The sequence below is a fragment of the Ruditapes philippinarum genome, unplaced genomic scaffold (assembly GCF_026571515.1).
Source record: "Ruditapes philippinarum isolate M1 unplaced genomic scaffold, ASM2657151v2 ctg5458_1_1_1_1, whole genome shotgun sequence".
Lineage (NCBI taxonomy): Eukaryota > Metazoa > Mollusca > Bivalvia > Venerida > Veneridae > Ruditapes > Ruditapes philippinarum.
In genome coordinates, this window is record NW_026862449.1 from 43731 (window position 1) to 58420 (window position 14690).

At 31.4% G+C, this 14690-nt stretch overlaps 1 protein-coding gene across 1 annotated transcript; it reads left to right on the forward strand.

Moving 5' to 3' along the window:
- The first annotated feature begins 842 nt into the window (after positions 1-842).
- Positions 843-5894, forward strand: LOC132719134 (thrombospondin-2-like). Its single transcript, XM_060702877.1, has 8 exons — positions 843-930; positions 1633-1674; positions 2161-2240; positions 2593-2661; positions 2900-3014; positions 3636-3758; positions 5008-5178; positions 5716-5894. The coding sequence occupies exons 1-8, from the start codon at positions 918-920 to the stop codon at positions 5892-5894; spliced, it is 792 nt and encodes a 263-aa protein (XP_060558860.1). The 5' UTR covers positions 843-917.
- The last annotated feature ends 8796 nt before the right edge of the window (positions 5895-14690 follow it).

Below are 14690 nucleotides of genomic sequence, written 5' to 3' on the forward strand. Positions count from 1 at the left end.
TTAAGGCATATGAGAGATACGTAATTAATATCAAAAGAAAAATGAAGTAATAACAAAGTTGACCCTTCTTGGTTTGGAACGCACATCCCTCAGTGACAGTAGTTCTAGCTATTCTAGCAGCTCTACCCTTCAAAGAGGACGTTATGTATTACGGGGTTATACCTTAAAAGCTATAAAGATTCTGCCGTAAGTTTTGGTTTTTATTCATTAGCTGACCCATGCTAATTAAACGTACACTACTAAATCAAAAATAATATTTATCAACATTTAACATTTTTAAACAGAAACGAATTAATATTTCATTCACTAAAATGGGCAAACATTTTTTAATAACGTTTACATAATAGTTCAAGAGCAAGTTACATGCCTGATCACCTGAAGATTGTAGGGCTGAATGTGAAATTAGTGCTTATAAATGAAGCAAAATGTAAACAAAGTACAATGAATGTAGTACTTTTACTTCCATACAATATACTTAATCATAACATCTGTATTTATTGCCAAAATACAAAAAAAACAAAAAAACAACAACAACAAAACAACAACAGAAGAAGAAGATGATACAGGTAATTCATGAATATTTGCCAATGAGTAACTTTTTTGAAATTATGATGGGTCATAAAAATCAAAAAGTTTTTGAAAAAAAATAGAGGATTCCTTAATGGGGCACAATGGGCCTTTAAAGAACTCTTTAAACAATACAGATGTGTTAGTAGTACAAATTTTGAAATAACAAAAAGTGTGTCAGATTGCGGTTTTGTTCTTAATGTAAATGACATTTGTATTATATGACCTTATCAATTTAGAATGATATCCCCAATCGCTTATATATGACAAGATAATCAACCCAGGTCATTTCTTTCTAATCTTGACATGGAGAAAAGACTGACAAACCTGTAGTGAAACCTCATTTAACAATGCTAGCATCATGTAAGTGTTTTGATTTTAAATATAAATTTGGTTTACCAAATGTTAAATGTATAAAAATATCTTTACTTCATTGGATCTAATTTGTTAGCAAAGTTTAACGCCAAGGTAACTAGTTCCATTTTTGACTAAAATCTAAAAAAAAAAAAAAAAAAAAGGAACAAAATCTAAAAATAAAAGAAACAAGAACATCTAGATCTATAAACACTTTCATTGCATTTAGGCACAATCATAGATTTTCCTAATTCATTTCAAACAAGCATTTATTTGCAGATGTTTATAATCCATCGCTTTTGTTGCATTTTTTCTCTCGTCCTTTTGTAACATTGTTCCTTTCCTGTACTTTAATAGTTGGAAATTGAACAAGGCTTTTACCACAAATATATATAATATGTAATTTCATTCAACGTCTCTTATGAAAATTCTAAAATATGTCTGTACGTTTCTGTTTTTTAGGATTACTTTGTTATAACTGTCGATCTCTTTTAAACACGCAAAATGAATCATGTATTACATGTAGTACAAAATGTAAAGGTAACACAAAATCTTTTGAATTTCTAAATGACAATGCTTTATGTTTTATCAAAGAATTTTTGTTTATCTAATTATTATTTTGTTTTTCTAATTTAAACACCCGTGTAAAGTTGCTGGGTTTTATACGACGTAATTAATTATAAAGTGTCTACATTTGTCATTTGTTTTCAGACATACTAATTATTCTCCTTATTGGAACACTGTACACAGTTGGTTTGTATCTTATGTTATATATTTTCTCTATTCTTAGTTTTAAACTTATTGAAATAATAAAAGACAAGAGCATAAAGAGTCTAGCCTTTAAACTATAAATATACACACCGCCAACTTATTTTGACCTTAAAGGGAGTGCATTGAATTTGCGTGTATTTACAAGTATCGCAAATATTTACGGTAACAAATGTTACATTACTTACTGGAAAGATCTGCTTATTTCCATACAAAAAAACCAAAATACAATCACAAAAGAAATAACGTATCAATAGTCATCATACTTAAAATTGAGCAATGTAATAACACTTAGTAATTTTAACTGAAACATGAAAGAACTAGATTTTTTTCCAAATAAAAGCAATTAGCATGTTAAGTTATGTTTTCACGGCAGAAGAAAAGCTCAACCATTTTTTTTATCTCTTGTTAATTTATATGATTAACAATAAAGTTGTATAAAGCAAATAGCCATTACACATTGTAAATCAGATTGTCTGGAATGCTACTCATGTTCGGGTGTTTCATCAGTCAACAACTGTATCTCAACCACACAATGTCGAACTGGACAGGTATTATATCATCATTATCTTTTTAATTCGTCACCTTCACTTATTCTTAACTAATGATAATAAAAACGATGTCTTAATTTAATATCTTAAATATAATATGGGTGTACTGGTAGACCATAATTATACATGTATCAACTATGAAAAAACATGGTTCATAATTGAACTACTAGAAAAGTTTGATTCAAAGAATCAATGCTTCGAAAGTCAGGAAGTTCAAATATAATCGTAACCAATGTCTTACAAATGTAATTCCTCATTCTATTTAAATAGATCGAAACTCGTATAACGATTTTATGCTAAGATTTTTCTAAAATGTACGTGTCTCATGTTAAATTGTTTTTGTTACTTGTAGTCATGTTATACAAACTCTTTTACATCTGGACAAGACACAAAGTTCACAATGGGCTGCACTAATAACGAAGTAAGTTCTCTGGTCATTCTTACTAACTAGTTTTGCAGGGAACGTCAAATACCAAGCGCACTTAATGATAATAAGATGACTTTTTGCGATGGATGATTGCAGTTATAAATAAAGTTTGAATTCATTAATTGCCGAATAAATCGACATCTGAATTTGATTTCCCTTTTCGGTTTATTAAGTGCCATTAACTTGTATATACTGACAATCATGCTGACATTATCTAATGTTTTATGTGTAGCAATGCGGTATTCAATCAGGAATTGTTGGTCGGGACGTTAGTGAGCGAGAAACGAGCTGCCATGAATGCTGCAGCACGGAGAGGTGTAACAATCAACTATGTATCCACTTTAAACGTAAGTTCCTTTTGTAGATCTAAGTTAGCATAAAGAGTAAATAAAATAAACTGCATTTTCTTTTGTTACCCTTGGTATGAAGCTACTTAACTGGCATATACTATATATGTGTCTCTAAAAAACAAGATAAGGGAGCATCTTAGTGATTATATCTTGGCGTCATAAGTAAAATCTAAATATTAATTCGCTTTAGACTCTTTAAATAAAAATTTTGTACCGGGTCAAATGCGAATCCAAGTGTTCGACATGAAACAATAGAATACCAATAAAACAACAAAAACAACATTTACATAGAAAACACAAAGATTTAAGGGACAATAAGGACAGCAAATCACTTTACAAAACTTACTTTGAACGAAAATAGCCTTCTTTCAATATTACCACCACAACCTTAAAAATATTTGAAAAAGTAAAAAGTATTTAAAACATCATCTTAAAAGCTGTAATTACTTTTATAGTGAAAAGAAAAATAGAAACAGGTTACACATTATAATTATATAAGCAAGGATATTTTAGTGTAAAATAAGTTATAGAAATAATTAATTAATGTTTCCTATTTTAATTTGTAATATTGGTTGTGATAAATTCAGACTTCGTCATAGTATTATGTTTAAATTTCAGCTACAACGTGTATGGACGATGTGAAAGTAGATTGTGCCTACTTAAATGCAATGTTCAACATCTGCAAAGACATTCAGCATTCGAAAAATGTCTGTCCGAAATTCTGCGGCCTCTGCACATTAGGTGAGAATTTTTGTAATTTACACATTCCTGTAAGAGTACTAGTATTTTTGCAGAGGTCACAACAAGCAGCAAATGTAGGCACCAAATACATATTTTACGAAAACGTATATTAAAGTGTAGGTTTTTAATATTTTAATATCTTTAAAAGTTGTATATACAGAACTCATATATCTGACCCATAAAGAAAATGGGTTCTAACATGGAACCGATAAGTGTAAGTTTTGTTTTAATGTCTAGACTTATTTTGTCCAATGCTGCTGATCTCGATCGTACAATGCCTTTACTTCACAAAATATATTACCCTTATAAGTGAGTCTAACACCTGAGTAAGTAAATTTAAAGGCACTTTATTCCTCGGAAATGAATACATTTTTCGTTCGGTAGATAAAGAAAATAAGTGTTTTATAATTTTATAATAATTGATTTAGAATACATGTAAGTGGGGTGCTTATCACTTGAAGAAAATAGCGCTGAATGTGAAATACTTTGTAAAAATGATTCAAAATGTAAGCAAAGTGGCTTCCATTAAAAAAAACAACTGTAATTGTACTAATTGCCAAAACACAAAAGAAACTGAAGACGACTCAGCTCTGTGGTCAATGTGTAACCAAACATAAAAAAGCTTTCATGAATATAAAAAAAATATAAAATTTTGAGGCATTATGGGTTTTTAATATTAGCAACATATTCAATGCTCACCCCATTCGTCATTAACTCATTTGCTTTTATGTGTGATCGTTTCTTAAAAGCACATATTTTTTTTAAACATTAACGTTATTTATGAGACTCCAATTTTCAGACAATGGTATCTCGCAACTGTTTTCAAGCTAAAAGTAAGCTTTTTGGAGCGGTAGTAAAGAAGAAAAAACCACAATATTATCAATAAACAAAACAAAATACAAATGATAAAACTTCAAAATTATTATCAGTCATTGTATCAAAGTTTAAATTTTCAGAAATACACGTGTTATTGATATACAATATCAATAGCAGTGATGGAAATTCTTTTATCTTATTGAGGCATAAAATAGAATTTGATATTTTCATACCTGACTTGCAACATGTAAATTTTTACATTTGACGCCTGTTTTAATACTCGTAAGTTTGACTCATAGGGCATTTTAATTAAAATAATAGTAAGCTCTTTGAAAATCCATTATAGAACCCACACAAAATAACTGCGATCTTTTAAATAAGACTTTTGCGCACATCACAAATTCTAGAGTTTAATGGGAATTTGTTTCTTAAGTGGACGGAAACTGGGCAGACTGGTCGCAATGGTCGACTTGTTCCGTAACCTGCGAGAAAGGAATGCAGACAAGAAAACGAACATGTACCAACCCTCCGCCGGCTCACAATGGCCTTGACTGTGTTGGGAACAAAACCGATACAAAATCATGTTTAAAACAGCCATGCCCAAGTAAGTTATAATTAATATTGCATATTATAACAAAAAGTTAAAACAACCGATTAAATGGTGCATTTTAAGTACGGTTCGTTACAGGAAAGTGTTGTGTCAAGATTGTCAGTTGTTTTAAATGAAACTATACTACGATTCCAAAAAATAAAAAATGAAATTCTAATATAAATCATCCCGGACACTCAAAACAGAAAGAATTGCAAAAGATACTCATAATTAAAAAAAACACCCCATACATTTGTGCTTTTCATTTGTGCCGATTTCAGAGAAAATCGTTGCAACGTTTTTCAAGTTTGGGTCATCTTTTCACAATTGGAATATGGAGTGAGCGAATTATCTGAAATTTTGAGGACAAGTTATTTGTCTAGACTTTAGACGTACATCCATTGGAGTATAAATATTAGTCGCGCAAAACAATTTCTAATCCCGTCATGTCAGTCTGTTTTTCATCAAGATATTATCTAAACCTTTGACATCATGACCACGTCAGTTAAACATGCATCATTTTTATTTCCGAAAGTGATTTGTTTCTTTTAGTTCACGGTGGATGGACAGGATGGGAAAATTGGGGCGCATGCTCAGTAACATGCGATGTTGGGGTACAAAGAAGGGTTCGTAACTGCACAAATCCTTATCCTTCACGCTTTGGAGACCATTGCTTTGGGAATCCATTTGAATACAAACAATGTATGCGGGGTCCATGTGCGAGTAAGTAATATAATAATCATAAACAACGGTACAGAAAACGATTCTCTTTGTTAGAAGAATATTTTTTAGAAAGAAAGCCATTTATCTATAAATGTGAAAAAATATATTCCCTGAAAAAAATACCAGAAAATGAAATAATAAAACGAATTAAATAAGTTGGTTCTCTGTAAGTAAATTCAAAGCAGAAAACCTACAAGAGGTGTTTTGACAAAAGGCATTGACTCTCTGCTCCAAAGGACAGATTTGAACTACATGTATATAGTATACTAACATCGATATTGATTGTCAACACAACGTTTAATTAAATACAGACGAAGGATGGTCTTCCTGGGGAACATGGACATCTTGTTCAGCAACATGTGATCAAGATTCAGAAAATGTACGAATCCATCACCATCTCTATATGGGCAATATTGCGCTGGACCTGTGACAGAGGTGCAAGATTGTAATCAGAAACAATGTGGTAAGAACTTTGAATTTTAGCAAAAAACAAAATTGTATCCCAAAGGAAATTTGAAAAAATTTATACGTTGTTGAAATCAGTTCCAAATAACTAAATTAAATGTCAATACTTCATGATTAGTAATAAAAAAAACATGTTAATTTTGCTTTAGGCGGGCTATAACGAGCAATGTTACTCTGTTATACAAACACTGAGGTTGTCATCCATTAAATTTGATTTCAAATGCTTTCGAGTGATGTCCCTTGTCCGGACTGTTATTACTAATCAGGGATGTCTTCTTTTTCCTATGTTGAATTCATTCACTTTTCCTTATGAACATTCGACTTGACGGTTGCAAAATCTGTTTTATAACAATAAGTCGATAATGATTTGAAAACAACATGCAACCAAGTTAGCGAATTATCGGCAGTCCGTGGTTCTTTTCGTGCATTCGTTGCATTTTTGTACATAATTGCGATTGCTAACGTAGGCGTGTTAAAAATATATTAACTCAATCAAGTTTTGTACTTTTCGACGAGAATAAAGTGTCTTGGTGAATATCTGAATCGCTGGTATGTGTTGAAGATGTACCCATTTTCTTTGTCAAAAAACAGATTTCTGATTTTAAAGTATTTTGTTTTTCTTGCGAATCGTAGCCGTACATCACTGTATGACTGGTTTTAAATGTATCTACGATTCTAAAGAATATAACACATACGTTCACATGTCATATGAATTCTAATCAATCTTTTTAACATGAAACCAGAGGTTTATTAGATAGCAGGCTTATATCTTCATGACACGTCGTGAAATGAAACATCTGCTTTGCAGAGATATGCAATAATTATTTGTTGTTGTTTTTTTGCTGCAAAGTGTTCTGTTGTAATATAGAGACAATGAACGCATGCATAATAATATGAGTGTTCGTGTCTGTCCATTTGCATGTCACATATATTTTCTGTTTCTTGGGGATCATTGATTTCAGCACATTTAGTGTTGACAATTGAGTACCTCTCCAGCCGGTGCTATGGGCGTGAGAGATGATGCAAACTTGTGTCCGTCGTTCGTCGCTATCATTAATTTATGTTTCTACACCTCACGATCGGTTGGATTTATTTTCAAATTACTTAATAAACCTTTGTAAAATAAGTTTCCCCAAGGTCAAGACAAATTTGAACCCCAGGGCATGAATTTTATAACATTTGTAGAGGACAACAAGGGGATGCAGCCAACATTCCAAGTATTAAAGCTAAATACATTAAAAGGTCTGAGAAGAAGTTTATAATTAGCATCAGACTGGAACTATTTATAGTTTTGTAGAGCACCACCTAAGATCATTTCGTTTAAGTTATAAAAGTGATTAAGTAGCAGTACTTGTTTTAAAGAAATTATGGACAACGACGAAAGACGGACACATTGCTATCACAAAAGCTCATCTCTGGGTACTTTGAGCTAAAATAATAAAACAATAGATTTTAATTAAAATAATCAATAATAATGATACTAAAGTCACGTCATTTTACATGTCAAATTAGCAAAACCACTCATTGTCAAAGTTGTTTAAAACAGCTGGTGCATGACTCTGATGTATTTAATCTTTCTGTCCATTTTCCCGAACAAAAAGGTTTTTGATAAGCAACAAGTCATACTTTTTGAATTAAAAAGAAAGTTATGCAGTAAACGTGACTGAAGCATTTTTCAATGTTAATTAATGTATCTGTAAGGCGTGGTTTTCTGATCATTAAAATGTCTTTCAACATGCAAGTACAGCATTAGCAATCTTATTTGTATAATTTTAGAGCCACTGTGGTGTTTCTCGCGCATGCTCTGACAACATACCTTGTAAGTAGTGGCGAGAGATTCATCTTCACAACAAACTTCGTCAACATGGGCGGAGCATACAGCAATACAACTGGATACTTTACAGCACCGGTGGGCGGATCTTATTCGTTTAGTTACCAGTTTTGTCTTTACACTGGTTCACATATGTATGTTAATATCATGATTAACAACACTTACTACTCCGCTTCTCATTATTATGAGGCAAATGTATTCATCTGCAATTCATCAAAAATATTTGTTCACCTTAAAAAGGGCGACAGGGTATGGGTTAAATGTAACAGTGCGAGTGGCGGGACTAGGTTGGTTGAAGATCGACAACACATGAATACATTTTCCGGCAGTTTGATTCGAACTTAATATACTTCAAATCTTTTCATAATTTAGCCTACGAAAAGCTGATCAATTCAGCATATAGGTCAATTGATTAATCACCTAGTGTTTTGTTACCTTTCGAACCACTTACAAGAAAAGTATTTTTTCACGTGATTTTGGTTTAAAACATATTTAAAGGAATAAGAATGGATGGATTGATGTCTGTCTAATATAAATATTCATCATTTAAAAAGAGGAACCATGACAGTTTCCCTATTGACATCAACCCTATAAGAGAGAAATTCGTGTTTAAAGACACTATTTTTTACTTGAGAAATAAGTTCATGGGCGCCGCCATTTTGGCGTTCTGTCATTCTCGCGAGACAGACGAGACCGAGATTGTGACGTGTTATACCCACTTCCGGTATAGTTGTACACGCTGGTACAACTGAAATATATCTTGATGAAGAACTTATTAATTTAATTGCGTACATTATATATTATTTATGAAAACATCATATGGAACTGAATTGCTTTAATTAATTAATTGAAGACGCCGCGACATTAATTATCATTTGCCCGATACTCAAGCTTGCTGATGATCCCACCACATGATTTAAGCAATGACTGCTTAATTTTCAAAGATAAACCATAAATTTACTTTGGGTACTATGAGAAACTTCTTCAAATTGACGATATATCCTTCTATTTTGTACTTAATATTCGCTAGACAAGCTGTCCAAATAGGGTACATCGCCGGTCATATATCTTTTTATCGTTATCTACTTACCAAATTCCTTTCCCCGACAGATACGCATTTCTTCTACCGTAAATTTAATCCAATAAAACAAAAAATCATAAATCTACTTAATATTTAAAATGATTATTGGGAACTGAAAAAAATGTGTTGCTATTTTATGACGTGCTGTAATTTACTACAGTACAATTTGACAGGTGTGGAACCGAATTCCCCCTAAGGTCATTCAGTTCACTGATGAAGCGTAAAAAAATAGATGTCTATTTCGTCATTAGAATATTTGACAAGGGTGATTAACCAATTAGGGCAACATTGTGCATGATCAAAAGGTCTGTCGGCACAGAGGCATACAAGGAGCAATAAAAATCGTCAGTACACAGTGTGACTGGAGCATTTGGTGCAAATTAGGAACAATTAAAATGGACAATGCGCAGTATTAGACATAAGTAGTAAGAACCAGCAATTGTGTGAATAAATTATGCAAATTAGATTTTTGAGCAGCCAATAAAAATGATTTGCCTGCAGTTAATATTAGGCTACGATTACGATGCGCAGCATCATACGTTGACAGACATGTTAACAATTTACTTTTCAAAACAGTTGCTGATATTTTTGAAATGTGTACATCAATTATAACATATGTTCACACCTTTAAATTTGAAAGTCAGAATCAAACTGCAAAAAATTAATTATATGTACTATTAAGAACACGTTTTAGTAGGGTTTTTATAATGGAAGTGGCTAGCGTACGGGCCCGTACGGCTAGCAAAAAGTTTTAGCCGTACGTGAGTCACGTACGACTAGCAAGGACACGCTGTATTGGCTAGCCGTACGGCACTTTTCAAAATTTTATGGAAGTCGAAAATGCATATGTTATTTTATGACTTTAAGCGAGGATTTTAACCAAGAAACAGCATTAATTGTCTTTGGATGTTAACTTTTTAGAGATTAATCGCCTTGACCGCTATATATATCGATCTTTGTCATCGCAAGATGTCGAGAAAAAATAGCCTTTGCTTGCATTTACACCAATTGAAATAGTTTACAATTTTTTGATAATAATCCTTTTTTGTTTCATTAAGTTTAATTTTCGACACCTTTTATATGAAAAAAAAAAACAACAACAACAACAAACACTGAAAATGATTGTTGTTAGGCTCTTGATAATTGCGACAATTACCGACGGTACTGTATCAAGGAAAGTTTGCATGTTCCTTGAAAGGCATTCTAAAATTCTATTGTCAGTCCCTGGATAGGTTTTAATTAAGGCTAATTAATTGATTGACTGTGCTTTTATGTTCGATATTTATCTACTGTTTTGAAAATTATATAATTATTTTTGCATTTCACCGTTTTTTTCATTCAATGTTCTTTTTATTTATTTATTCCACTCCGATCATTTTTTATTCGATCCATGTGCTTAAAATTAACAAAAATTATTTAATAATTCATACAAATTAAACAACAAATGATAAGCATGAAAATCAACAATTTTATAACGTTCGACTTCCATATAATTTTGAAAATTGCCGTACGGCTAGACAATACAGTGCGTCCTGGCTAGTCGTTCGTGACTCACGTACGGCTAGAACTTTTGGCTAGCCGTACGTTTCTTTATTTATTATTATTATTTTTTTTTTTTGATATTGTTACGTATTTTGAACCATAAAAAATCTCCTCTACACCTCCTGTGAAAATTAAATTGTCAGATCAATACTTTATTATATTAATATTTCCTTACGATTCAACTAGATTTATCATGAATCTAAAAGATGTGGGGAAATGACATCACGCGCACCTGTTTTTATACGGCCAATACACAAACATGGCCGCGCTTACCGATTTGTAGAAATCGGTGATTTAGCGATTTAAATTTTGTTATCATTCGTTTAATATTATTATTTGGCGGCAGGAAATTTGCAGACTTATTATTTATAGTATTCTTTTTCTGAAATCAAGTTTTTATTTTAACCTTGTCTTTCCCTTTAAATTAGGATTATTCTACAATTATAATTAAAATGAGTTCAAGTATTAAGCTTAATTATAAACTTTGCTGAATTGAATGGGTAGCATATGACAAGTGAAATTCGACACTGGTGAATTCAAATAAAATACTGGAAATTAAAACTGTGTTATTTTATGCTTTTCAGTGGATAACTGATTAATCCGTGAAAATTATATTTGATAATTTCACAGTGAAAATTATCAAAATATTGTTTCACACTTTTCAAAGATGAGACTTTTTTTTTAAGATTTTCCCAATGCGGTACCTCAATTAATTTTATTATTGTTAACAATTCTGACATTGTCAGGGCTGTTTAGAGAAAAGCAAAGCTGAAATTGATAAATAACAAATAACTGAAATTTCAAAAGTAATAAAAGAAGAAAACTTACTTCAATTCATTCAAATTACCAATCACCAAATATCGTCTATAAGTTTTTGTTTCATTTTTACAGTCTGAAAAATACAATTCCTTCCACATGCCGAACTGCTCTTGGTGACATTTGGGCATATTTAAGTATCGTACGAACAACAACTGCCTAATAACTTGAAAAGCAATGACAGACATCAGCCCGAAGAATAAGTAAATAACCCAGCATTCGTAAGTTTGTAAGGCAGCCTTTTAACAAATCCATGTGTTTCAATTTCCTAGTCGTTTTTTGAATGTTTACACATCTGTCAACACTTATTAATTGTCTGTAACAGAATCCTCGAAAAAGTTTTCTTTCTTTTAAAAGATGTATGACTAACAAATTCAAATGATATCCCTTTGAATCAAACACAATTATTTTTCTCCCATGAAATAAACAACTTTTAAAAATGGCTGTCGCTTACATTTCACAGAGCCAAGTCTAATATAAATTCGCCGTAAGTAACAGAAATATGGATGTATGGTTGGACTTTTTCTCCTACTAGAATTCTTTGTTTTTTATTATTAAAACAGTGATCTTTCATATTATTTGAATAAAATGAATAATATCATCGCCATTTAATGTTGATTGGCTAACTTATTTTTCAGCCCAAGACTTCTTGTATTTTATGATGAATTCAACTAATAGAGAGGCTACCAGTGGGGAGAACAGATTTCAATATAAAAGCTAATATCAAGGAAATTTCGTTTTAACTTGTTTTTAAGCATAAAATAAAAAGAAATGAATATCCTCTATTAACTCTCTTTTAAATCAGGATGGCACGGTGCCAAAATACACTTGACAGTTGATGATCTGCACGGGGCAGAAGCACCAATGCAAGAAACGTTCTTGATTTTATTTTTCTGCAATTTTTGGCTTACTTGTAGAACTGGCTCAAACAAGTCCAAATGTATGAAACCATAATACTAAACAATTCAGTGTATAAGTTATTTACTTGAATTAGATGGTTCGGTTTATACACTTACCTGACATAAAATAATGAAAGTTTAGAGAAAAAAAATATTTGGAAGAAAATAATATTTGTACCGTCTATCGTATTGGGTTTTACAAATACCAGTTTATTTATTCAAAAATATATGCAGTGAAATTACGCTGAAAAACAGAATACTTTGTGAAGTTTACACAATGACACCAAGGCTTATATAGGAATATCGTCTCGAATTCAAATATTTGTGATAAGTCTTTATCTTCTTTCCTGCGTGCGCATCGGTCGAATGTTTCACTAAATATGTCACTGTCTTACTTTGTGTGAATTCACTGAGCTGCGTAGGGAGCGTACTGTATCCTGCCTTATTAAGAAGGGTTTAAAGTCACAGTAGTAAATGACTGATGATCATCAAATTAAATAAATGCTAATAAATAGATTTTTCAACTTTTATCAATCTAGTTTTGAGATTGAAGAAGTTGCTTTCTTCGTCAAAATTAACTATATAGTGAGACCATTGCGGTCTTTATGATTCTTTTATTTTAATCGTTTTGTTTATGTATTTGTTTTTCTGCTCAAAGAAAATCTTATGAATATTGGATAAACATTTGCTTGTTCAAGTTCAAAGTTTATTAGCATTCAGCAAAATATTATTATGTCAAGGCAAATTACAAATAAACAAACAAACATAAATATATATATATACAAATATAATGTTAACGATCAGTAGACATGTGTAAGTCAATAGTATCTGAACGTTAAGATAAACCATTTGTCAATCTTCAGAACTGTTCACTATTAAGGGGAGAGGATATGTAAGCCATTTTTCTCACACGACATTTGGCGCCCAACTAAACTTACTATTTTTAGGAAAGATGATGTGTAATCTCATCCTGTGATACATTTGTTATGAATTTTACAAGTTTTAAAATTGGTTTTCCTATTCTTTGAAGACAATAATTTATTAAATCGTTGTAGAGTTTGCCATGAGAATTGACCTATATATTTTGATCTGTATATAAGACAAAATAAAACAAAATGATATTCATTTTAAATTAAATTTTGACAACATATTTTACAATTTCTATCAATTCAATCAACATTGTTAAATCTACCAGTTTTTGTCTGAAAAAACATGAGACTTAAGTCTTATATTTGATACAGCCTTTCTTATTTTATCGTTTAAAACAGTATCTACTGTAGATATTTTTCAAATTCAAAACTGCTTTTAAAATTACAATTATAGCTTTCCAATTTTGGCAGATTAATGGGTCTCTTATTCTATTTTTTACTATTAAGATAATTCATATTGCTATCAAAACACAATCTTATATAAGTAAAACCTAAATGATCAATGATAGAATTCATTCTTTTTGCCCAACATATACCGCTAATGTTGTCACAGTGATTTTTATACATGTACATATGATATATAGACTGCTAAATAATTGATTTTCATCATTTTCAGCAAAAATGTAATGGATCGATCTTTCTTTACAAATAACTGAGAAAGGAAATCGACCAAGTTCGCCAATATCAATACCCAGTGAGGTACCTGATGTCTTCTAATACCAATAAAGCTGTAAAGCCGTCGTCATATGATCATTACAGTGGGCATAAGTATGTAGTCTTCCATAAACGGTTTCAATAGATCACTGTAGATACAAAGAAACTTTGAAGGTCTTTTCCTCGGAGCTAAGGTGTTTGACCTTACTTTTATGCATATTATTGCTAGGCTGTTCCCCACCCACTCCGTTTCATTGACCGCATTTGTTTACCATGCTGATACGATATTCAGCGATAGAATTTAAGCATAACTTTATTGTCTAATATTTAAGTTAACTTACATTTATATCCTGTCATGATTGATTGTTTATATATTCTAATATATGTCACATTTCCTCATTATCAAATATTGTCTGAAATTAGTCCGCCATTTTGTTAACTGTAATTGTATTGTGACGTCACATTAACCCAGTTTTACGGGAAATCCTACTTTCATTTTGACGTCATAATGTAAACAAAAGAAGCATATAAATAGACCGAATTTCAATTAAAGGTTCATAACGGATATGATAACGGAAATGATAACG